The sequence below is a fragment of the Notolabrus celidotus genome, chromosome 14, assembly GCF_009762535.1.
Source record: "Notolabrus celidotus isolate fNotCel1 chromosome 14, fNotCel1.pri, whole genome shotgun sequence".
Lineage (NCBI taxonomy): Eukaryota > Metazoa > Chordata > Actinopteri > Labriformes > Labridae > Notolabrus > Notolabrus celidotus.
The window spans coordinates 22,348,724-22,374,824 of record NC_048285.1 but is presented as its reverse complement, the minus strand read 5'-3'; the positions used below and the strand labels follow the sequence as shown (position 1 = coordinate 22,374,824).

Genomic DNA, 26,101 nt, shown 5'->3' with positions numbered 1-26,101 from the left:
AAAGGAGTATCAGTTCTTAGAGCACTCTCAGACGAGGCAGGGTTCCCCACTCTTTTCCAGAGATCATTTTCCAGGACATTTTCAGTGATGATGGTGTGACAGTCTAAATTGAGTTCCTAATTTAGTTCCTAAATAGTCTAATATATTCCTCTCAGTGGAAGTCTACATTGAAAGACGTTCAGTCTATGGCTATCCATGAAATCATCTCTTACATGCTTAAAAATTATGGCAAATTAATTATAGAACAATGCAACCACAGATGTACAGCACTTTATTAGTGCAACCAAGTAACAATGATGGCCAACTCTCATCTCACCTTTCTCTTCCTTCAAAAAATATTAAATGAGCTAAGTAAAAAACAAAAGAGCCAGCAAAGGAATCTGGATGCTACCTTACTGAAATAAATAAATAATAATAATTAGAGGATCAGTGCATAAATTGACCTAAATAGAACTGAATGACAAAAATGGCCACAAATGTTGAATGGGGATGTGATTTTTTTAACCTTGTCAGGTCGCATGCAGTCATGTTGGAATAATTTTCCAGGACAATCTGTGATTTTCCAGGACATTTTACTTTTTCTCCAATTTTCCAGGTGTTTTCCAGTACTGGGAAACTGGTCAACTGTTTTCCAGGTTTTCCAGGACCCGTGGGAACCCTGCGAGGGTAAGCTACTCCAAAGGTTATATCTCTCTTTATGCATTAATCTTTCACATGAACCTGTAGTTTCTTTTAAACTGGAGAATCAGAAATTTAGATGCCTTGTAGTTACGTTAAACGTCAAAGTCTGGCTGCAGACAATAACTTGCAGAGATAAAGAGCCTGAATGATTTCTGCAGTTGAAGGCGGTATATTTTGACAGTTTTGATAGACAGGAACAAAAATAATGTGCGGTTATTAAACCGTGACCCTACAGACCCTAAAGAATTCTCCGTGTGACTGCAGCTAAAAGCAGAGCTGTGTCTCTGTGCGATTCAGCACTGTACAGTGTATTCAGAGCTGTGTGTGACAGGAAGTGGTCTGTGTCCCTCTGCACCATACTGCAGCGCTGTCTCTATGTGTGCGTGTCTGGAGCCAAACAACCCTAATGGTGTTTACACAAGAAGACATCTGGAGTAATCAAAAAACTCATGACAAACACTCCACATCCTGCCAGTGCAAGATGAGTGAAAAAGGAGGTTTAGAGTTTGACTGGAGGCAGAGAGCAGCAGTGACAGAAGGTAAGAAAGTGAGATACAGGCATGAGCGAGGATAAAAGGTGGAAGGATGCTTGATGCACCTGAAAGTAATGAAAGATGGGAATGAGAGAGACACAGATTTTAAAGGCAGGATCTTCTTACATCTTCATCCAAGTTGGTCTGCTCCAGGTCTATCACTTTAAACTGGACCCTCTTCAAAATCTCCTCCAGAGACTCACATGCTTTGTAGTCAAGCTTCTCACCTGAGGAGGAACACCTCTGGTCAATCGTCTACATTAGAGCATTATATGATGCTGAATGTCAGAAAGTTGAAAAATCAGCAGAATTATTCAGACAAAGTCACATGTATGGTGCCGAGTGTGACGCTCAGGCTGCTGTTTTGGTGCTTACCTTTTAGATCTAAGCATTCATTTCGCTGTGTCAGGTCTTTCAGTTCCTACAGAGACAAAAAGAAGCAGCGTTAGTAAGAGAACAGTTCCGGTATTATCCTGTGGAAGCAAACTGAGATGTTGAAACTTTCAAATCTCAGAAGGAGGCTATTTATTAAAATGACAGTAGAGATAAAGCAGAGAGCCTGTGTAAACAAAAATAAAGCAAGCTTCTGCTCAAATATCCTCAGCTGTCTTAAGCCTTAAAGAGCTGTAGTACCATCCATTAGGAATAAAACTTTGGTTATGAGGCATGGAATGCAACTAATGACTGAGTCCTGATGATGGCAACTTTGGATTGGATGAAAAGCTTCCTGTGAGGGATCACATGGTTTAGGACCAGACATGAAACAGGGTAAATAAGTTGTTTTTTTCTTAATGATCACTGTAGAGTTTGTTTGTTTTGAACTTTTTAGCCAAAAGCTCAAAAGGGAAAATCATGCATGTAATATTTGTCCTTGCAAATTTGAAATTGAATCAGCTGACCGAATACTACTGCACCACTGACAAGGCTTTGCTAACCTTTTGACTAGCTAAAGCTTCAAATAGCCATCCCATGGTCTGCTATTGGGAAGGAGAGATGTGGTTTGCATCAGCATTTGCTAAACAGAGCTCAGATATGGGTGAAAGAATCCAGGAAACTGATAACTCAAGTATGCACAAGCCTGTAGGAGTAAATCTAGACTAAAAGCCAAAGAAATTCCACAAAAAGCTAAAAAAAAAAAAAAAAAGGCACCCACCCAGCCTGAGACTCAATCACAGAAAATATGTAGAGTGCTGCCTTCTAAATAGTTAACCAGCAAATCCCTCTCTCCAGCTGACTGCTCGCCCCATTCAGCATAAACTCCATAACCTCTGCCCTCGTGCCTCACTACACTCACTTTTCTGTGTGGGTATGTGTGTGCATGCTGATGATGGTTAAGCTGCTCTGACTGTTCGTGGCCTTCTACATGGCTCCCCACAGCATGATGATGTTTCAAGACAAATACTAAATCTGAAAAGCTTTGTTGTCATCAAACAAACAAAAAACAATAATGGAAAAAACTTGAAAAAGGAGACACAGTAGGTTGGAGCAGTGACGTTTATGAGATGTGATGAAAATTGAAAACTCTTCTTTATTATCCGATAAGGATGACAAGCACACATGCAGGCAGATATTATGTGTGATTTCACAGCGAGACAATCCTCACCTACCATTAACTGCGGCACCTGTCAGTGAGGAAGACTTTATCAGTGTAAATACCTCTCTGACAGAGCTGCCAGGACCAAAAATAGTGCATGACGCACAGGGTGCCTCTGCACGAGTGGTGGTTTGGGTGTGTGTGTATGTGTGTATGAGTGTGTGAATGTGTGTTGTGGGAGGACATCATGGAGCTGCTGATTCCCTTTCTGATCTCGTTATTAAACTCTGTGATGAGTCCCTCTTTACTGTGCCTCACTGTTCTATGTTCCCACTGTTCTTTTAATGTGATTTAGTAGAGAAGAGCATCTTTCAGTCAAATTACCTGCAAACCTTTCTGTTTGTCTGGAGTCAATAAAAATATGATGTGTGGATGGGATACAGAGGAAAACAATCTGAGACGTAAACCTTCCAGCTGCCATTTCAATCACCTTATAGACAAATCCAGATTTACTGACTGATTTGAAATGGATAAACCCGCACTTTCTTGCTAAATGAGATCGCATGTCCTCACAGAGACTAAACTGGAACACAACTATTTTTATATCTGCATAAGCTGAAATGGGTTTTGTGCAGCTGTGACAGAAAAGGATGGCAACATATCCAGAGAGATAAACTGAACTTGCTGCAATTAAACTTCTGAATGCTGAGAATCTGAACCCAGTGCTTTAATAGAGTACTTACTCCAGAACAGGAGCTATAATAAAGTTCCTGGAATTCAACTTATACACTGTTGCCTTCTACGGAAACACAAAATAACTTCGAAGGTACCACCACTGGTGTAGTTCATAGACTGTATAAAATATGGACGTAGTATCCGTGACGTCACCCATCTGTTCCTGAGCGCTGTTTTGAAGCCAATCGACGGCTGCAGCCATATTGGAAATGTGGAACTCAACCAGGCAGAGTGTGACGTAAAGAGGTGGGGATTGAGCCTCCTAGCCATCAGCTATGTGTTCCTGTCTGGGAGTCAAGTCAGTCATGTCCTTATTTGGGCAAAAACTCGTAATCTTAATATCTTCTGAACCGTCACGTTAGAAAAAATTTCACCCACTGTACAGTGTGTGCCATTAGAGAAATTAGCGAGGTAGAGCCAAGCCGTTTTTTGGACCCGGCTGTAAACATGTTTATTAATGCTGCAAAGATCGTCTTTTTTGAAATGGTGTCTATGTGGTTTCCGGTGTTTCTGCAGCCAGCCTCAAGCGGATTCTCAATGAATTGCAGTTTAGAACACTTCCGCATGGGCTTCATAGTTTGAGACTGGAGGTTGTTGCTTAGTGTAGTTCCTTCTGTGGAAATGATTGTTGTATTGTATGGTGCACACATCCCTCCTTTCAAAAGGGGAAGTCATTTTTTCAGAGGGGTTGTATGACACTGTACGTCTATTAATCACAGGGGATGTTGGGGAGCTTGGCTCCTTTGTTGAGAAGCCGGGTGAAGAACCAGAGTGGAAACTAGACTATTGTCTGATGCAGATCGGGTCAAATTTACAGCATGATGTAGCTCCTTTTAAGGAGCTCAGACCCAAACACTAACATTGGTTAGTGAAAATTCAGCGTGTTACTCTCCTGGCAGTTTACTTTGATTTTGCACTATTTTGGGATGCAACACATACCCGTTCCTCTGCCTTCACTTGCCTGCCGCTCAACAAAGGGCCAAGCTCACCGGCACCCCTTGTGGGTAATACACTTCTTATTGACATCCATCTATCTATCTATCTATCTATCTATCTATCTATCTATCTATCTATCTATCTATCTATCTATCTATCTATCTATCTATCTATCTATCTATCTATCTATCTATATTTCTTCCTCTCCCTCTATTCCACTTTCAAGGCCCATCTTGTCCGGGCAGATGGCCGGCTCGGCTCATGAAAGCAAGTTTCTGTCTGTTGGAATGAAGATATTTTTCACAACTGATGCCAAGTGCCACCCGTGGCGGATTAATGTGGGGTACCTGCGTAAAGCGCATTCTGTTAATGTTTTTATGAAATGTGCCATGCTAATTAGGCTGGACTGGATTTGTTTAATTATTATAACAAAGCAGCTGTATGTGCAGCACATGGGAACTAAGTCCTAAAGTTTTAATATATATTTCATGTGCACAGTACAAGTTTTTAGATTTCTTCATAATGCTACAGCATACTCCTTATTTCTGATGTAGTCTGGAGCGAGCATGTTTCAGCATAGTCAGAGAAATAAAGAGTGCACCCTGGCTACATGCAAGACATTATTACATAATAGGGAAACCACTTGTCCCTGAGGGAATTGTGGTGGCAGAAATGTGACACAAGGCTACCAAGTGTTCAGGTCTCAAGACTCTGGTGGGAGTTACTGCAGAGCCGGCATTCAACATGCAGCTGCTAAATAGTGACCCTTATAAAACACACACAAACACACACACACACACACACACATACACATACACATACACATACACACACACACACACACACACACACACACACACACACACACACACACACACACACACAAACAAACAAACAAACAAACAACTGGCCAGAGAAGTACATAGCCTATAGGGCCCCTGGCAGGCGGCCACGTGTACAGTGCAGTTGGACTTAATAAAGAAAGCATTTAGAGTGAAAGAGGAAAAACAGTAAAAAGGCTGAGATCCTCACTGGCCACTCAGTAGGTCTGACTGGCTTGTTTATGTGGCCGGTTGCTGCGAGGATGACTAAGCAAAAATGAGAGGGGGCGGTTTTGGACCAAAAGACCACAGAGGCAGGGAGGAATGGAGCGAGGCCAGACATTGCAAACATGAGCAATCAAAGAAAGAGCGGAATATGAGGGAGGGAAGGGAGGGTTGGAAAAGGTGGGATATCTCTGTGATGACCAGAAATCCCATGCCGATGCTCTCCCTGTGGAAATGTACCCAGACTGTTGAACTAAGTGAGACTCACAGTTGCAGCTTAGCAAAGTGATGTGCTTTTCCACATGTAGCTGAGATGTTAACTCAACTCCTCTCTCTCTGCTGCCCAGGTGTGTGGGGATTTCTTTTGCGGAGTCTTTTCAATCTTTTGCCCACTTTACATTTCTCACATATGAAGCCACACCCACAGGTGAAATCATGTGCCAAGCTCCAATGGCGAGGCCCCATGAAGGGTACATGTGCTAGTGCTGCAGGGAGGTTTGAGACTGGACTAGCAGGAGAAAATGCTAAAGGCAAAAGTCCCCAAAGTCTTTCTCCGATCCGTCACGGCACGGGATCTGATAGGTTTCTATTCTAGTCAATCTGTTAACCCCCACTGGATCCGGTCCGTTGCATCTCTGATCCGGCAGGTCTGAACCGAACAGATCAGACACGCAAGACTTCTATTTTTGCCGGATGCCAGAACACGGCACATCAATTCAGCACAGAGCAGATGGAGCGGGACAAGAAGTCAGGCACCATCAAAATAAAAAACGGGTTAATTTTCAGAATAAAACACTCTGTGTTATCGTTCGATCGTTTTTAACTTAACAATGACAAAAATATGTAATTTAGAGCGGAGGCAGGCCTGGAGTCATCAGGTCAGAGGTTTTCAGAGGCTGATAAAGACAACATGGATGAGGAGAGGAGGAGGAGAATCATCGATTCAGTGATTGCTGTGGGAAAACCTTGGTCACTTGACTCCAGCTGTCCGGCGGTGCTGCTCCAGACACCAGAGAACCAAGGAACCAGACGCCATTCAGCAAGAAAAAAAAGTACTCTTATTTATCCAAGTGCATGCGCCATCTCCTGGTTTCATGTTCCCTGTTTCATTAGGTCTAACTGACAAGTAGAAAATAGTTCACAGCTTGAGAGAATAGTCTTAAAGCCCTGTTTTTCTCCGACCATCAAGGCAAACTTTCTATCCATTTTCTGTTCTGTGACAAAAATACAAATTCAGTTAGTATTTGAAGAAGTTGATGTGCATTAAATCATATGCAAAGGAACGAGGTCATCAGAAATATAAAAAAAAAAAACACCCTGAGGTTTCCCCCACTGGCTTCAAGAACTGCTTATGCAGAAGGATTATAGGACACATGACTGTGCTGGCAAACTCACAAGAGAAGGCAAAAAAAAAAGACATGAAACAACTGTCTGCCCGCTGGGAGGGAAAACCAATGTAGAAGAAAAAAAAAAAAGGAGAGGTGCTATCTTTTCCGGAAACTATAACAGCACTTGTTCAGAGTCATGCCTTGGTGAATCATGCTGTGCCCTGGAACCACATTAACAGCTTTCTGACGTGCTTTCATCACCAGGAGAAAAGGTTTAGGGATGTAATTCTTGGAACCTCATTTTTGTTCAACCTCTTGAACAAGAAGTCTACAAAGAATTTTGGGTGGAGCGAACAGGTTTTCCTAACTGTTCTCAGCCAGATAATCCAGATCCTGGCTGCACAGTGCAGCTCAATGCTGCCAAAACTCGACTTATTTCTACATTAATACATTTGTTGTATTGCCCAGTGAGACATGCTTCTATTTGTACTGCAGCACTTTCAAACTTGGACAGGATGTCCTCTTCTACTGTCTTCTTATAGCCTCTACCACAGCAGCCTCCATATGGACTGTTTTGAATGTATTAAAAGTGGGATGTGTGGTCTGTATGAGAGGGGTTGGAGCTGCTGGACTTCCTGGTTGCAAAGCCCGACTCTCCAATTAAGGGGGAGCATTTTTTCCAAGTGAACTACAGCTTGCTATGAGCAGCTCACCAATGTGCCTACAGATCTATCAATTAAAGAAGTTAACAAACATGTTAATTTGACACAAAGAGTTAAGTATTGTAAAGATTCAGGTTTTTAGTTAATTTACATCTAGACTAACTCCAAATGTTATTTTTTTCAATAGGTTAAAGCAGGACAGGTTTGATAGTAGAGGTTGTATTTGTAGTTTTTTTTTATACAGACATGTAGACATTTTTGGAATTCTCTTTTGGTTAGATTTATGTCTTTGAACGAAGCATCCTCCTGGATCTTTTTCACTTTGTAATTGGCCTCATTTGATGGTTTTGTAAGTTGCTGACAATGCAACAAATAACAAAAAATGACGACTTGCTTCCGTCTCTTTTGTGGGAAGCTGTTGAGCGATTTTGTCTATGTGACTGCATGTTTTTGCTATGGTGTCTATGTGGGGGATCTGCAACATCCGACACTTGATGAAGCATTTCCCATCAAGCATCTGGCAGCAGCTTTACGACGGCAATGCAAGCAGCGCTGACTGCATTACAGGGGAATTGGCAACTTCAAATTGGAACAAACAGGGGCAAAAAAGCAGTTCAGCAGGGCTAATTGTGGTGGCTTTCCACTCTGCCAAAGGATTAAGGGGGGATTGTGGTGTCTCACGAGAGGTGGTGAATAACCTAAATTCAACCAGAATGGCATTTTCTCATTCAGCACCTTTTCTCTGAGACTTTCTAACTGGGTGACATTAATATTTTCGTTTCCCAACCACAAAAAAAATGAGTTACAGCCAAGGAAATACACAAGAGAAAAAAAGATGAAGCGACTCCATTCACTTCTCCAAGTTGACTAGTAATTCTAAACCAAAACTAATGTGGCCTGAAACAAGTGTAGCAATAGTTTCCACACTTCACAAAGGTTTTAAAGTTCAGTTCATATTGAAACTGTTTGTGATTATACTGGCTTGTTTTGGAGGTGCTTTGAGTTGAAGTGCCTCACAGCGACAGGTGTTCTGACCATGCCAGAGTAGGCTAGATAAAAGTAATACCCCCCTATCATAAAGCACTACATTTGTACCTTACAAACTGGTAATTTGGTATAGTGGCCAACTAAAAAGTGTGCGGCTGTCTTTGTGGTTACGCCGATATGTCTACTTATCCGTGTGAGTGTGAACTTGAGCCTCACCTGTATCTGCTTGAGCACTTTGGGTATGGGTTTACAGTTGAGTTTCTGACAAGCCTGTTTGTAGGAAGAGAGGATCTCCTCCACCGTCACATTCTGAGCTGCAAAACACAGAAACATAAAGAGGTAAGTCCTATAGCACATCAGCCACTTCCTGTGAGGTAAACACACAAACACACAAATCAGACTAAATGAAAATGTTGATCTAGACACAATACATTGTAATCATGTTTGTCATACCTTTAACACTGTCTGATACCTTTGGATTATCTTTATCATGGTTGTATTTACCTTGTTTCTACTAAAGAGAGCTGCATAGCGCACACCTTAACATGCATTAGAACTAATCAGCAAATGTAACAATACCCAACAGCATTATTACACAACAATAATCATTGCATGGAAGATAAAAACATTTTGTTCAAGCAAGGAAGGTTGATTAGGGATTCAGAAAGCCTTTTTTTTTTATTTGTTAGCAGCACTGAACTTCAATTCAATTCTTCCGTTTTTAATCCATGGTGGCTCCGCTTACATGGGATGCTGGAAATCGTGATATCATTAAGCTAACTTATCTATGTTTTGTGTTCCGCAGTTCAGGAGAAGGTCGCTTGTGCTTGCGTTGCTGCAGTTGCAGTGCTTATTTTCTGACAGTCGCCTTTCCCATAACAAACAAACAAAGCATCTGAAATGGATTAGGTTTAGCCAGATCCTCCATGATGCTGATCCTTTTATTATCAACGTGATGAAGTCTAGCACTGGGACACAGTCCCTGTTATGTCACCTGTTTGTGTGTCTGCCTTGAGGAGCACTCTCCTGACAGAGAGGATCAGAAATTGTAACCCCTTCAAGGGCTCCTCTACTTAAGTCAGCAAAAAGGAGGTATTGTTCTTGGTGTGCGAGTGGGTCAGCCGCTGCTGCCATCCCAGACTGTTGCAGGGGCTAACTCCAGTCAGATGACTGGGCAACATTCAAAGCCACTGTTCAAGCTGAGAGACTGCTGTGAGATGAAGTGAGGCACTCGAGTGGAGAGACAGAATAATAATGCACTTATGCATAAAAAAGGAGAGGAGGCTGGAATCAGAAATATCAGGGCACAAAAGTAGACTACAAAAAAAGAGTAATTTATTCATTTTATGCTCTTTAGACTCTATAGAGGTAGTGTATCCAGACAGATTAATACCACCAGTGTGAACATGTACTTCTGCTTTAACAATACTAGCTAGAGTGTGTGTGTGAATGTGACTTTTTGCTGCAGTCAGCATTCTTTCTCTCTTCTTCTCTTCGCTTCTCTCACCAAGGTGGGATTTATCTGCTTCACTTCTCAGTCCATGTGAGCACCATCAATCACAAAAGAAGCTGAATATGAGACGTTTATTTACCAACCACTTGCACTGGGTAGTGACAGAACAGACTGAACTAACAGAGATATCAAAATGTGAATAATGATTAAAAACCAACCGTTGCCTTTTCATGCAAAAAGTTGTATTATTGCCCTGCTGGAGGTACGTACTTTTACTCCACAGATTCTGACAGGGTTAAGCTAAAGTAGTGAAGTGATAGTCTGTGCACAGTGACAGGGTATAGGACATGCTGGCCTGGAGTGATTCGGGGGGTTAAATCAGTATGTTCCCTGAGTTTGTTCAAGTAAAGGGCAGAAAAAATCTCTCTCTATATTTCAAATCCTGCATGGGCACCCATACATGTCTGACCAACTTTGTTCTGCACTGTCTCTATGAAAGGTACACATGTCAGACCATGGTTGAAAATACAACAAGAGACAAACTGCGGTAAATCTGACGTAACAATCTGCATGCGTGTGGGAGACAAAATGAAAGGGTGAGTCAGTGCCACATAAATACATGAGGAACCATATTTGACTTGTTTTGAAACTCAGACCAAACAGACACTGAGACGTAGACCAGTGAAGTTTAACGGACGGACCAAGTAAATACTGAATGTTCAAACACAAAACACGCAGTAAAGCAGAAAAAATTCACATGGTGTTAACAACTCTGAGGTTGTGGACTCAAAAATTGTCTTAATTACAGTTAGTAATGCTAAAATATTTGACATTATGTAGAGTTGTCTTATTATTATAATCATTGTTTTTATAACATTTATTCATCTAGTTATCAATTTATTTCTTGCATTTGTCTGATCTTTTTAACTTTCACTGATTTTTAATTTTGCTTTCTACTCTTACTTATTTTATTGATTTTAATGTAATGACTTGAGATCCTTTCGAAGTATTTTTTATGATCACCATTTTCTTTCTTGTTGTAGTCTTTCATTATTTTACTAATTTCTGCTCTTTTTTCTGTCTCTGTTCTTTTCTGAAGCACTTAGGGTCACATTTTTGTATGAAAGGTGCAATATTAAAATAAGTCCTGATACTGATACCATTATTGGACGGACCTCTAGTACAACCTGCAATGTGCTGTTGCATGCCAGTCAGTGCACTGATACAACACCATAGTTCTTCAGCCCGAACAAAATCAAAAGATTTCAGGTGAATGATCACGTGACAAATACACATGGCAACAACACGGTGCTTGCGGAGGTCAAAGCTAGAAAAATGTCAGATTAATATTGTAAATCAGTAAAATAAATTACATGTTTTTTAATCCTGCTGGTGAATGAAGGATATGAACCAATCCTCAACGTAGTAAACTTGTTATCAGTTTGGAGATGATGGTGTCTGAATATATACCATTAATCAGCTGTTTTGATATGTAATGATTAACTCATCAACCAGGCTTAAGAAATGTTTAAATAGCTGTGAGAATATCACAAATATAAGTTGATTACTAATAAACATGATTGTGTGTTTCAACCTTTTTTGAACATTTCCCTCCCATTCAACAAAAAGATAGACGGATTTTACTTTTATCCTAAACTCAGCTCCCTATGCAGTGTATTCTCTTCCATACACATCATTAGCAGACGGCTGTTTCAAATGACTTTAACCTGAAGTGCATAAAGTGTTGGAGTTTCCTGTAAACCCCTCCCACTTCCCCCCTCCAGTCTCCAGGCCTGACCACCAGTGGGGCTCTCTGGTGCAGCAACAAGCAGAAGAATCCTGTTTTGGCTTCAACCCTTCAAACAAGTTTGTTGAACACATGCCAGGCCAGTGTTTTGCGCTACCAGGAATCAAACCGTTTGCAGCCGTGTGACGGATGGGAGCTTCACTCTTTAATTTCCTGACACTAACTACTGCTGTGCTGTACTATGATGCCAACGACTGCTTTCACCACAACAGAAGAGAGTCCGTATTTGTTCCTTCAAATGTTCTCTTCAGTGAAAGCAGAGGTCCATCTCACACATTCCTGAGTGGATTTTGGAGAAGGCTGCATGCAAAGCACCACAGGGCCCATGTTGGATTGGTTCATCACAACACTCATATTCTTTGATCTCCCCTTAAAAAGCCTGCTGATGTGCGAGAATCGGTGTACGGATGATTTTGTGCATATGTTTAATTTATGCATTTTGCCGGCAGCCTGAAATGTTAACACATCTGCTCTGTGATAAACCATTGAATGTGTAATGAGTAAAAGACACTTAGACACACGTTTAGGCTTTGAATCAAATGCTGTTATAGCTTAACATAAAGGTACTTTCAGACAGAACTGTGATGTTCAGTACTAGTGTACAAGATTTGGAGACACAAATCTTGTTTTGCTCTGCATGTTATGAAAGCAGGCCTTTAATTGAAAGAAGAACACAAGATGATGGTGAGGCTAAACATCATTCATGCTACTTCAAACCAGCTGTCATAAATGTCTCTCAGTTAATAAAGATTACATTTGTGCTGTATAAATATCTGGACATAGATGTGTAAATTAAACATACATGTCACTCCTACCAGTGTGTGTGTGTGAGTGTGTGAATATGTATAGTACAGCATGTGCTTCCAGTGAACACTGTGTCCTTGGAAAAGTGTTATTGTGCAAAGCTGCTCTGGAGCAAGTGTGTGTGTAAACACTTCCTGAGGGAGAGGTGGGGTTCAGGGTCCCATGCTAAGTACACAGTATCTTCACACATACTGTATGTCCTTAATGAGAGAAGGGGAGCCGAGGGCGACGGAGACTGAATAATAAAAGTACACAGTTCTTGTTAATGAGAAATAATCTATCGCTAGTGTGCTCGATAGAAAAGGAAGATCAGAGAGGACGTCCCTGTTGAACAGCAAGAATTTTTGAGTGTAAAAAGAGACCAGAAAAACAAATCAGATCTTAACGCTTGGTGTTAAACAGAGCAGGGGATGTGAGCTTCATTATGGGCTGAGCTGTAGCTGATGCCTGTGTTTCTGCTGGCTCTGTCTTTGTTTTATTACACTGCCTTCAGTGCTGCTGGTACATGCATGGAGGGAGTGGCTATAAGGAGTACAGCAGAGAGAGAGGGAGAGGGAGTGGAAATGCCTGCTCAAAAACATGTTTGAAAACCAGGTTAGGGGAATTAGAGAGGCAATGTTTTATTTAAGCAAACCTTCTTCTGTACATCAAGTGTGTAAAATAAATAAATCCATCTTATCCTCTGACAGACGAGACATTAATCACTGAGTGTATCGCAGATTTCAGTTTTGGAGGTCGCACACTCCGACGTCCACTCACAGATAAGTCACAAACACCGGGTGAGTAGGTTTATACTTTTCATGACAAAAACAGAAATCCAACACAAGCAGTCAGGCTAAAACGCTGTTCTCTGAACTGTTTGTAATCATCGCCCTAACCATCCCTTCAGAGACGAAACCTGCTCTTCATGTTGTACTGAAGGCAGAGCGCACACAGGGAAGGGCAGCTCCTTTAAAAGCAACATAAAAACACACTAGATTAAGATTCAAGTGTGGAGGACACAGGAGATTGAAGAATCCTTCAAAAAATTCATCTCTGCTTGGACTCTGGGATTCAGCGAAATGACACAAACAAGCAGCAAGCCTCGTGTCTTCCCCGTCAGTCGTTGTTGGCCCCCATCCACCGTGCAACAACACACACTTAATCATTTGCTGCTAGCATTGCTGAGCTTGAAAGCAAAATAATAAGAATAAAATCAGGATGCAGCTTCAACGGCTTCCAGCTCGCTGACTCAGATCAACAAAGGTAAATTTAGCACTGAGGACTTGATGGTTGGGAATGATGATGAGCTTTTAACCACTATCTCCCTAGTGCAGATGTAGCGCTTCATTGAGCAAACACTGGAGTTAAGCAATAAAGTCATCTGATTAATACAGATCAATATCAACTTTTGCTTCCTTATTTATTTTCTTTATCTGTAGCCTAGCATACTTCTCCCAGGGATGATTCTGTTTTTTTCAGAACACAGCCAGTTGGATTGGTGTCTTGGGGCGAGGGAAAAGTGCAGGCAACAAGGGGGCTATACCTGCCAGAAATTATAAATCAATTACTTAAGCTGAACAACCGGCAGAGCTACGACGAGCACAGACATGTACGCTGAGAGACGAGAGCTGTGCTTACAGTGTGCCAAAGCTCTCTAAAGAAAACAATGACTTTACAGTTAGGCGTCAGATCGGAGCAGTCAACCTGCTATTTCCATTCCACACCTTGAATGAATTGGAGCTTTAGAGGAGCAGGTGAGGTCAAGGTTTGTAATTAAAAATGAACATGCTATTAAACTCCAACAGAGCTGCAAATAACACACAAAAAATATGACGGATTTTTTATCTTCACAATGGGTTACATTCTATCCCAAATAATTCACCATGAATTAATTAACTTCACAACTTTATTTCTCCACATTCAAGCCTGTACTTTGAACACAGCTCATAACTGATCTGCACTATAGCAACAATCCTGTTGGATCAACTATGTGATCACTCCAGTCATATACTCAGAGCAAATCATTTTCAGCTTATCAGGGCTTTATCAGTCATGTTCCTTACACTGTTCCCTCTGTAGACAGCACATTTGGCAGCAGTGTAAACCCTCTCATCTCTGTAAATGTCTAGTTGAGATATGTACACAGCATTGAAATAGACAGGTCTTCAGATTTTGAGGGCAGGAATACAAACAGATTGACTGTGTCTGACTTTTTTTTTAACTTTCTGACACCAACAATCAAACATTTGCATTGAAGGCCAGTTGAAGCCAGAGAGTAAACCAGAGACCTGTTTCAAGTGCAACTAGTTCAGCTTGTGATATTCTAGAATTCAGGCCATTAAGAACAACTATCAGACATAAGCTCAGTAGTTCATATCTTCTTAAAAAGCTACACTTACCAGAAGTAGAACACACAAAAAATACACAAATTCTATAACCATACAAATCAAATTTAATTCTTAAAATGAATAAATTAATCATTGATTTGATCCTGCACCGTGAGACAGTGCGTCAATGTCAACCTGCAGCATTGAGGAAGAGGGGGAGGGAGAGAGAGCTCTGTAAATATAATCATTTACCCGTGTTTCCAGACTCACAGGGCTATTAAGCAGTCTTAGAACAGTTTGTTTTAGTCCTTGTTAAAATGCACATTTCACATAGTTGTTGTTTTGTTTATTCACATCTATAAAGTCAGCACAAGCAGAACAGTCCTTCTGCCAGCTCTGTCACTCAATGTGCTGTAGATTCCTCTAGATTTCATCCTGATCAACTTGTGGAAGACTGTGATGCGGATCGATGCTGTGCTTGCAAAAATCTGGTGCTTCACTGCACCGCCAATAAATGAATCTTGGCATGTAAAATTGTAGACCTTGAATATATAAGACTAGCCCACAGGGGGGTCCTGTCTTAGAGTAGATCAGAGGACAATCAATCAGCTGTGATTAAACTTGTCTTTTTTAATTACTTTCAGTAATGCGTCCAAACCAATGTAACATCGTATAATTGAATCTTGATCTTAGCTGCGTGACAAACTTATAACCATGTGCGTATAGCGCATCAAAAACAATGCATGGTTTTAACCTGCAGCAGCTAAAAATACAAGACTTCTCGTCTCCTTTGTAGCTGCACTTCATAACACAGATGCAGTCAAAGCCTCTACCACCACCCACAAAAGGTCAGAGCACATCGACCCACAGAGTGCCCACAGTGTAAGTGTGGGCTTTAGCACCAGACTCAGTTTGAGCTAGTCTTGCTGCAACAGATGTGGGGACAGGTGATGAATATTTGCTGGACAGTTATCTCCACAAAAAGCTCTATAGACCACTGCAGGGATGGCAAGTTGTGAGTGGTGACGACAAAAGTTAGCATTGGCTTTATCTTCTTGAAAACAAGTCAATGTTGTTTTTAATTAATGCAGAAATAAGGCAAACAAAGTGTAACACTTGTGTGATACTGGAAACATAAATCTCTTAGCCAGAAGGAAAAAGCTGCCAGTGAACATAAACAAACTACACCAAGGTTGCATAGTTTTAACATCAAAGCCTGTAAGCTTTCAAAGGGGAAATCAAGACTGCCTGACAACCTCTCTTTCATCTGTAGGCTTTTTAAAGATATATAAAGCATCACAATTTTCAGGGTGCTGGTTTGGCCTCGGGGTTGAGTTGTGAACCCCTTTCCTACATGTCACTCCCCACTCTCTCTCCTGTTTTCTAGGGATGGGCAATGATTTTCCAATATTCCAATATTCGTTCACTTAGTAAAAATTTAAGAGTTACTGCAAATAATTTCTCATTTTAAAAGTACACATTTTTTTTGGGGGGGGGGGCTGGTGGCATAGCGGTCTAAGTGCCCCACATACAGAGGCTACAGTCCTCATCGCAGGGGTCGCTGGCCGGCCAGTCGACCATTTGCTGCATGTCTTCCCCCGCTCTCTACTCCTCACATTTCCTGTCTCTCTTCAGCTCTCCTATCAAATAAAGGCAGAAAGGCCAAAAATATTTAAAAATAAAGTAGTTTTTCATCGTTTTTACCGGTGCCTGGTTGTAATACAGTATTCCTGCCAGATGGTGGCTGTAGAGTGTCTTAAAGCTGTTTGCTAACCGCATTAAGTATCAGAAGAAGAAGAAGAATGCTAACTGCATTATATAGCGAAAGAAAAAGAAGAAATTGGCAACAGTCGCAGTGATTTTCCTCTGTTTTTGAATCTCACTACTACTACAAATGGATTTCCAGAGACTGAGCATTGCTGTAGTATGTAAACACACACGCCATTCCACGCCACAGAAACACTGACGTAAAGAAAGAGACAGACACTGATAGTGTCCGCTACTATCAACACCTCGTCCTGCTGCTGGTTAATGCGACTGCCACAGAAGCGGGCCGTTAAAGGGACAGGTCTGTGTGTTTGTGTGGAATAATCTTTGAATAGATGCCAATGATTATTGAATAGTATTTTGGCTTGAAACGCCATCCCTACTGTTTTCCTGCTCTATTCACTGCATAGTCCATTCTGAGTAGAGGCATACAGTCCCTGAAATATAACTTTAAAATACAAAAAAAACATCAATATTTGCAAGAAGAGCATGTACAAACACAATGTGAAAGTCTTGTGTACTTTTGTTAAGCACAGATCTTATTTCAGACAAATAAGCCAAGAGGAAAAGACCCTTGTTGATGTTTACACTTCATTGTTTCCAGGGTCAATTGTAACACTTGCAGAGGTTGTCTTTGAAGGTACCACACGCTGTTCATTGTTTCATAAAGCATGCTACCAAAAACAGGAAAAGGTCAATACTATGTGGAAGAAGTATGAAGTATTTGCCTTCTACCTGCTGTTTTTCTACACACTGATCCACACCTGGCTAGTTATGGCAACACGACCTGCAGTATGGCTTCCAGCTCTGGAAAGTTACACAGACATTGGGCAACGGTGACACCACCCTTTCTCCAAACTTTCCAACCTTTCCACCACTTTGAGACTGATACAAAAAAAAAACATCTAAAAAGAGCACGTTGAGACCTTTATGAAGTTCTTATGAAGTTGTATGAAAGCCCTTGATGTCGAGGCCAAATCTTTTGGGCTTGTAAAAGCATGTGATTATGATCTTTAGAGGTGCTGAGAGGAGCTGGCACCTCACCCACCTGGAAGCCGCTGTCTCATAAGGCTGAATAAATATGGACTAACATTTCAGCAGGTAATGAAGAGATGACAGTTCTCAGGGAACATTAAACCAAATGTTATTTTTAATAAGAGCTGTTTACTGCACAGAAGCAAGGATAGGTGCACACTAAGGTTATCTAAATTGTTAAGAAGGGATTCGGGACACTCTTCTCTTTACAGGTCAGCTCATCTACCTCAGCTTTGTCATCTCTACTCCTCCATCGCTCACTCTTATTCTTTGCTGAGCTGAGTGCAAACAAAGTGTGCAGGTGCCTTTCCCTCCCCGTACATTAACAACAAGGGGGAGACAAGCAAAGACAAGTGTTAGCATGCGTGCAGAGGAAAACAGGCACTATTTGCAGAGTCAGACAGATGACTGACAGACTTAGAACAAAGAGAGGATTCCACTGAAAATGTATGACCCTGAAATAATGCCTGATTGACTCGTCCACACAGCCTTGTTATTGATGAAGAATGAAGCTCAAAAATGCGTTGAAGAAAGACAAACTGCTTTCTACAAACATCAGGTTTTAGCCCTGAACATTAATAAGTTACATAACAACAAACTCAGAGAGGGCTGTAGTTGGAAAAGGTAAGCAGCCTGTTGACTGACCTAGTTTATGCTTTGAAAAAATTGCTGTTTAGCAGCTTCCCTGTACAACAAGTGACAACCAATCCTCCTGAGGGATTTGCATGTTGACAGGAGGGAAAGCAGAATTCTTAAATGACAAGAAGTGTGGGGTCCCTGGAAAGGAACAGTCGTCTCAAATTGATCATTTAAATGCCATTTAAGTTGCCGAGTCTGTAATGAAAAGCAACAACTGAGAAACCAGCGTTGACAGGCTGCATGCTTCAAGAGGATGCTGTTCACAGCGTGTGGTTACAAGAAGTTGCTTTGAATGAGATGGTTGGAAACAACACATGGGGGCCAGGTGTGAGATCCGTTCTACTTTTGAATTGAAAACACTGATTTTACAATTTCAGATTCATCTAATATATCTAGGTTGAGTTCTGTTTGCTCCGTTACATGAGTTGGTATTGTATAATGGGAATATACTAGGAATTTACTAAATTGAAGGTTGGCTCTTAACAGGGAACTTAAATATTGTTGGGGAAAATATATTTTAGCACAACCCTGACTATAACAACCACATTTCATAGATGTACAGTTGAATATCTATGCTATTCCTTAATCATATAAACATAGCACACTGCTTACTGCAGGGCTATTGAGACCACACCCCCTACATGCACTTTTTATTTGCACCTCGAATTAGACTTTTTGGCGGGAGAGGGGCTCTTTTCATTTAACATTTTGAATGGAACTTTGCTGGGGTTGTATTTTTGTTAATTTTTGAATGGGTTGGGTCAGGGGGAATAAGTAATATTTAACTCAACATTCATGTTTTTGTTCTTCAATGAAAGAATTGATTGTTTAATAAAATATTTAACACTTGATAAAGTTCTACTTACAAACCAATCTGTTTTAATTGTATTATTTTGGATGGATGTCTGCTTATAAGAAAACAATTATTTATGCTTGGATATGATACCTTTCAATTAAATTCCCAGTTAATTCCCATAATTTCCTATTTGGAATATTTCCAAAATTCCCAAGCCCATGGAAATTGACCCACAATTTTCAACCCCCTTTGCAACCCTAATTGTACCGTTTGTGTGTAAAACTTTCCAATTATTTGAAAATGTTCAAACATATCGCTTTTAAAACTGTCTATCAATGATGGCAAATCTGACAACATTGGATGGTTTACTCATACATTATATTACAGGATGTATTGTGTGGTGCTGTTCAAGTGGATTGTATTTTTAAGAGGCCTTTATGTTTTTTTTCTGCCCTCATGGATTTTAATGATGCAGACAAAAAACAGGAACAGCTGTCGTCGGAGAGTTCAATCAGACCTAAAGGAGCAGAACAGATAACAGAGAAGGAAAAGTTTCTTTCCATTAAAGCATTTCAGTGAGTGTAGAGCTCATTGCAAACACTAGCTTAGATGGGTTTTGCAAGTTAACAGCATTTCGATCTCTAGCAGGGAGGATAAGTGAAAACATGAAAAATACTTCTCTTTTGAGGTGACTGTTTTTACAGGACAACATGGATGTATAAAACAACATGCCAAGCCTTTGGGCAAATGTCCAGAGGTAGATGTGAATATGTTGCAGGAGGAACACAGAAGTGTTGCCAGCTCCTACTTAACATTCAAGTGCCAGTGTTCAAAATAGCCCCCCTCTCCCTGTCTCCTGTCTTACTCCCTGCCACTTCACACAGCCATGCTGTGGATGGTGACAGCGGCGTCATTCACACATGACAGCTGGCTGCCTGGCTGGTCAGAGGTGGGGCAAAAAGGCAGGGACTGTGCCGCTGATGCTGTGTGCCTCTACCAGTCTGGCTGACACGATGGCAGCAGTGAGTAAATACAAAGAAAAGTGACTGAAAGAAAAGGGCACATTTTAGACTTGGAGCTTCTTTCTGATTAAAAAAAAAGGATCCCAAAGGATTTGACAACCACCTTAAACCATTTGCATAATTGAACTCAATCCATAGCTGCACAGGCATGCCTGAGGGCAGTGGGTCAAAAGTAAATTTGATGGCTTTAATGATGTGGCTCAAGAAATCGCACCACTTTGCTTGTGTGTAATTATACAAGCAAAAACCCGGGAATCTATTCCAAGAGCAGATCAATAATTAACAGACCACAGTGTGGTTGGACTGAGGCAAGATCTGACTGAATTACAACACCTGCAACCCCCCAGGCTTCCTACACAACACACAATCAAATGCATTACTAGTCCTCTACTTGCCTTCTCATTACTGCAAACACACACAGACACCATCACTCCTTTAGGTAGGCACATCACTGCAGACAGAGCACCTACTGTTAGACAATCTGAAGTCTTACAATCAGTCTGTGTTGACTCCACGTCTGTGGTTGTGTAAGACATTTTAACCGCGCAACTGTGTGCACTGCAATTCATCGAGATAAACTGTGATGGTTTAAATATGAAACCATGCCGCCAACAGAAAAAGAAGATCTGTCACACCAGCTGTTGGATGACATGATGTACAGACAACACCTTTACCTGTTTTTACATGAGAGGGTGATTTGGATGATCTGTGGGGAATGTATTATTTGTCACTTACAGCATCCTGAGGAGTCATGAGAGAGAGCAAGCAGTGCCCAGCTAACAGAGTAAGAGTAATATGTTTGACTATTCTATCAATTACTATTGATCCCAAGCCATGAGGGTAATTTCCAGACAGGGCTGTAGTGCAAACAGAAACAAGGTTAGTGAGTTCAACACAAAACAACCCCCAAGACAATCACACACGTCTCCTATTTACAAGACAAATAAAAAGGTACATGACACGCTGACATGTATGATGAATGGATGTTTAAAATAGAGCTAACCCTAGAGGGATGATATTATTAGAAGGTGTCATTTTATCACAGACATTTGGTTATTAGTGTGTATTGTTGGTCAGATTAGTAAATATCCAAACAATAAAATGCAAGGTAAAAACAGCGTCTTCATTACGCAGTTTATTTAGCAAACACTAATGTTTACACTGTAATGTTTACCGTGCAACACTTGAGAAGCTATTTGAAATCTGAGAAGACGGAGGTGCTCAGTCTGCTGGTATATTCAGGGATGTGGGAATGTAACATTTATGGTCAGTTTGTAAATTGTCAAACAATACATTTAAGCTGTTTGCGAAAGTTAACCGGATCAGATTTTTTCAAAGTTGCTCATATTTTGTTACAATATAATCAGCACAGACGACATGAGATCTGATGTTCTATAATGCCCCCAGTCACTTCAATATATGATCCTGGAATAGGTCTGTCTTTTTTGGAGTGCAGGGTCAGTCCAGTATTATTGGAAGTCATGCAATTTTAAATCCACCTCCTAGTTTTCATTCTTCACTGCTGCTGAAAAATATAGTGAAAAGAAGAAGGATACAAAGAGCAGTCTAAGAAAGTCACCCTCTCCGACATCTGCTCGAACATTCGCCGACTTCCACTGCACATATACTTTTCAATAAAATTGTAAACACTAACTTCCGTGGTTTCTTGGTCTTCTTCCAAGTGACCTCTTTGTTATTGCCGTCTTCAGCATGCAGGCCATTTCAGGACAACAACAGCAAAACTAGATAAGAAGACTGGATGTGTGTTTCGCTGTATGGGCTGTGCAGTGTGAGGTAGATTGTATAGCTACACTTTTTCATGTGTGAACTGTCCTGCGAATGTCTTTCTTTACCTCTATAAAGTAGAGGAAGTTATTGGTTCAACACTAGGGATGCACTGAAATGAAAATTCTTGGCTGAAACCGAAAGCCGAAAATGAGGAAACCAAGGTCGAAAACCGAAACAAATTATTAGGCCAATTATTAGTAGGGAGACAGTTGTAACATTTCACTCCTTGGATTTGAGATTAAGCCATGCATTTTCTATTTGTGTTGCACAGGCATGTTCTAGGCCATTTATTAGCAGACACTTGAAGCTAGTTTGTATAGCAGTTTGAACACACTGGGTTAAAAGAGCTCAAAGTTATAGACAGAAATGTCAAAAATGTTACAACTGTCCCCGGTCTCCCATACCATTGCATTTATGGCTCTGGCTGTGTACTAACCTCACTAAAATCAAGAATCTCATTGAACATATCAGAAAGCAAGGGTGCATGCCCCTCATCTGGTTCAGAGAGACAAGTCCTTTTTCCTGCGCTGTGCACTTCTCCGTCTCCAAGAAGGTTCTCTGCATCCATCGCGGCCTGGATCACTTCTCGTGCGCGCTGCTTTATTTACACATCCAAGTAACGATCTTTATAACGCTGAGTTCAGGCTGTTCAAGTACAGCCACGATGAAGTGCAGAGGATCCGAATAGATCTCAGTGAAACATGTGATGAAAGATTAAGAGTGTACTTTTCATTGTTTTCACTCCGTGGTCCTTCTCAACCTCTTTGCTTAGAAGACGCTTTAGTGCTGCAATTAAAGGAATAACTGATGCAGACCTTTATCCAGACAAGCGCATACTGGCCACAGTTTTTGCTTGCGTCATCACAACATTCTGTTTTGGTGATAAAAGTATTTTGGACGAAAACCGAAAATGCACTTTTGGGCCATTTTCGGCCTAAAATGTTTGGTGCATCCCTAAGAATTATCAATAAAAGGAACAAATACCCAGAGATGATTTGCACCCTTAATAACAGGCAAAACATCAAACACTTCGTTCATTAGAGGCTTGAGCCTTGTTTATGTCCATTTTATCCTCCAAAGTAATCGTGTGAACTCACTTCATGTCTCCTCATGTTTTAATGGAAAATGGGGTGTTAATGACATCAGTATGACAGCTGGCATTGCCAGCTGGCCCTAGACAGCTGACTGAACTCTCAAATATTTGCACCCATGTCTGTTCCAATAAGATGAAGATGGATATTTGCACGCCTGAATGTAACAGACGGGCATGTTTGGGGAATATTAAATACTTTTAAAACCATTGCACAATTTATTAAAAGTGATTTCATTGGTTGAAATCTGGCTTTATAAAAAAAAAATAATAATAATCATGCGGCCAATTAATCCAATCTTCTTGTGCAACCTGAACTGACGCCAAGGTTTTCCATTCTGTGGACTGAAAGCTATGCTTATCAGTATGTAACTTGGGCCACAGCCACAACACATAACATTTCATGGGTCACTGAGCCTCTAACAACCTGGTGCCAAGTGGGCCTTGGGTCTGATGACGAGAGACGGAGCTGCACGTAGGCCAAAGAGTTGAGTGGCTTGCAGGATAAACAATTATTAATGTGAAGGATTTGTCTGCGCTGCAAGGCTTCAACTAACTTGTACAAGAATCTATATTAATATACAGCTGCAGTGCTCTGGTTGATAAGGTGTAGTTCTCTATTCATGCCTGTGGTTGCTGCAAAAACACAAACCACCACACACACCATATGTAATCTACCTCAATGTAAGAGTGTTTGAATAACTGATAAACCTGATAAAGATAATCTCTTACGCTTCAAGCATAATCCATTGCTTTCCTGATACAAGCCGGAACAGTGTCTTGACTGCATTTGCCAGCCAGAGAAAAGAAGCAATATGGGAGTGAAGGGAGCAGGGGAAGCAACGCAGCATGTTGGGAAGTTCAGGAATCTCAGGATGTGATGTAGTATTTGTCCTGGCTGAGAGGAAAAATACAAGCTACCCCTAAAAGTCTCCACCAGGAGAGGTTGAAGAGTTCAAGGAATGTTACTATCATCCTCAGAAAAACAAGATCGACATTTCGTACTACTTTCAGTATGCTGAAAGAGTACGTCAATACCACTAAACTTTTACTATAGCTGTACTATATTACAAAAGGTAGCTCCCAGGGGCAGTTTGGGTCTTTTTATGAACCTCGACACAAATTCTGCAGTATTCACAGTGCCAAGAATGAAATGGAAATATGACCCTTCTCCAAACGGGCTCCCATTGTTCACCCCACTCTGTTCTCTCCTGAACCCCAGGGGTTTGTTTTGAATCGCAGCTATCTACCCTCCACTCAGTTAACTGCTATTCAGAAGCTTATTTCATAACAGTAATTAAAACACACATGCTGTATGTTGCTCTGTGGACATTCAATGACCATCCCACTCTTTCTTTGCAGCTGCAACTCAAACTGTGTGTGGATGCAGCTTTCAGCTCTGTAAGCTCAGGCTGCTACGTCTCTGACGGATGACATAAGACAGAGACCGAGAGAACCTGACACTAGCTCGGCACAAAAAGGCTCTGCGTGGATCATGAATCTGTTGTGGCATAGTGCACCTAATGAAGCACACAGCAGCCTCAGAGTTGAGATTCAGATATATCTAATTTCCTGGACTTTTACCAAAATATAAATACATATGTTCACTCAGACAGACTGTCATATGAGCAAGTGTGTCCTCAAGAGAGATAACAGATGCAACACATAGAAAGAAAGAGGTAAATGTTTAAAGTGGGTGACTACATGTTTTTCCAACTTATTAACATTTTATTGTATTGTATGTGTATGTATACTTGAGAATAAGTGGGTATATAGGTTTGATATAGGTTAGTATATGAATGTCTGTGTGTAACATGCGGTGTATGTGTATGTATGTACGTATATGTATGGGTGTGTGATAGTGGTGCAACGGATCATTGTTGATCCGTGATCCGCACGGATGCCTCTGCACGGTTCGGCACGGACGTGGTCCGCGGATCGGTTGATGAAAAAAGTTGCGCGTGTTCACGTGATGACCGCATGTTCAATCCACACTCACTTGTCAAGCGCAGCGGTAGTCATGGCAAAGAAAGGAGCAGAGGAACTTGAAAACCCTCCTGCAGGTTGTAAGTCACATGTATGGGAGCATTTTGGTTGATGATTCATATTGATAACATAATTTTCAATATCGCCCAGCTCTAGTTTTATGACATCCCTTCATTAACCTATAAAAGGCTGACTTCATTCACCTCATAGAAAAGTAAACTGCTCTTTAAAGAACAAAACCAAAGAATTGTTTCAACTGTTGAACATTCCTAGTCTAAAAGCAAACTAACACAAAGAAAGAACAACACGGGTGAAAAATTCTGTCAAATCTGGGGGGTTTTTGGAATTGAAGTTAGTATACTTGTCGAATTTATTACACTAACACTATTCAGATCAATGTACTAAAGAGTTATGTCTTTGTTTACATAAAAACAGAACAGACATCATGGGATTTACTCCTCCTCCACCATCCAGTGTCTGTGCCCCTCCACATTAATGGCACAATCACTCAGACCTTTGGAACTTAAACAGACTGAATGATAAATGTGCTGTGATAAAATATCGGAGCCCACACAGTCACTTAGATACTCGACTGTTCCCAATGCCAGTTGTTTCATAAGGTCTTAGCAATCCTGGCTAACCAGCCTTGACTTTGCCCCCGTGGAGCTGGGTTAAAGATAGTTCATGTCCAGTTTACTCTCAGACTGGATGCCTAGCATGAACCCTGAAAAGGTACACTGACATGGAACCTTTGTAAAAGCAACATGATTGGTTAAGGGATGTAAGTGGCATGAAAGCTAAATGTAAAATGACATTAAGAGGGTAGAATACATTTCATGACTACACTTAGTGTGTAAAGCAACAAATACAACAATCCATGTACACAGGATAACATGAAACAGTGTTGTCCATGCATATCAACCTTGATGCTTTGCCCTTGTTTCAATCCCCCCTTCCCCCTCGTTGTATCACTGACCCCTGCCTTGTCCTGGCCTACATCTCTGGTTTTATAGGCTACATAGGAAAGAAAAAGCACTCTCAATGGCTTAACCTTAAAACCACACAGGCCACAGAGACACCGAGACCGTGGGGGAGGCTTTAGAGTCCCAACAACCATGCATTATGACATCTTCTTCAACTAAAGTCTAGTATGTAACCATGTC

The 26,101-nt window shown here is 41.0% G+C and overlaps 1 protein-coding gene across 1 annotated transcript in view; it reads right to left on the bottom strand.

Moving 5' to 3' along the window:
* Positions 1-26,101, bottom strand: part of ppp1r37 (protein phosphatase 1, regulatory subunit 37) — a 46,584-nt gene that overhangs the window by 16,815 nt on the left and 3,668 nt on the right. Inside the window, exons 2-4 of the mRNA XM_034700401.1 lie at positions 8,659-8,756; positions 1,590-1,635; positions 1,341-1,441 (exon numbers count right to left, since the gene is read on the bottom strand). Of these exons, the coding sequence (XP_034556292.1) occupies positions 1,341-1,441; positions 1,590-1,635; positions 8,659-8,756 (245 nt within the window). The remainder of the gene's footprint in view (positions 1-1,340; positions 1,442-1,589; positions 1,636-8,658; positions 8,757-26,101) is intronic.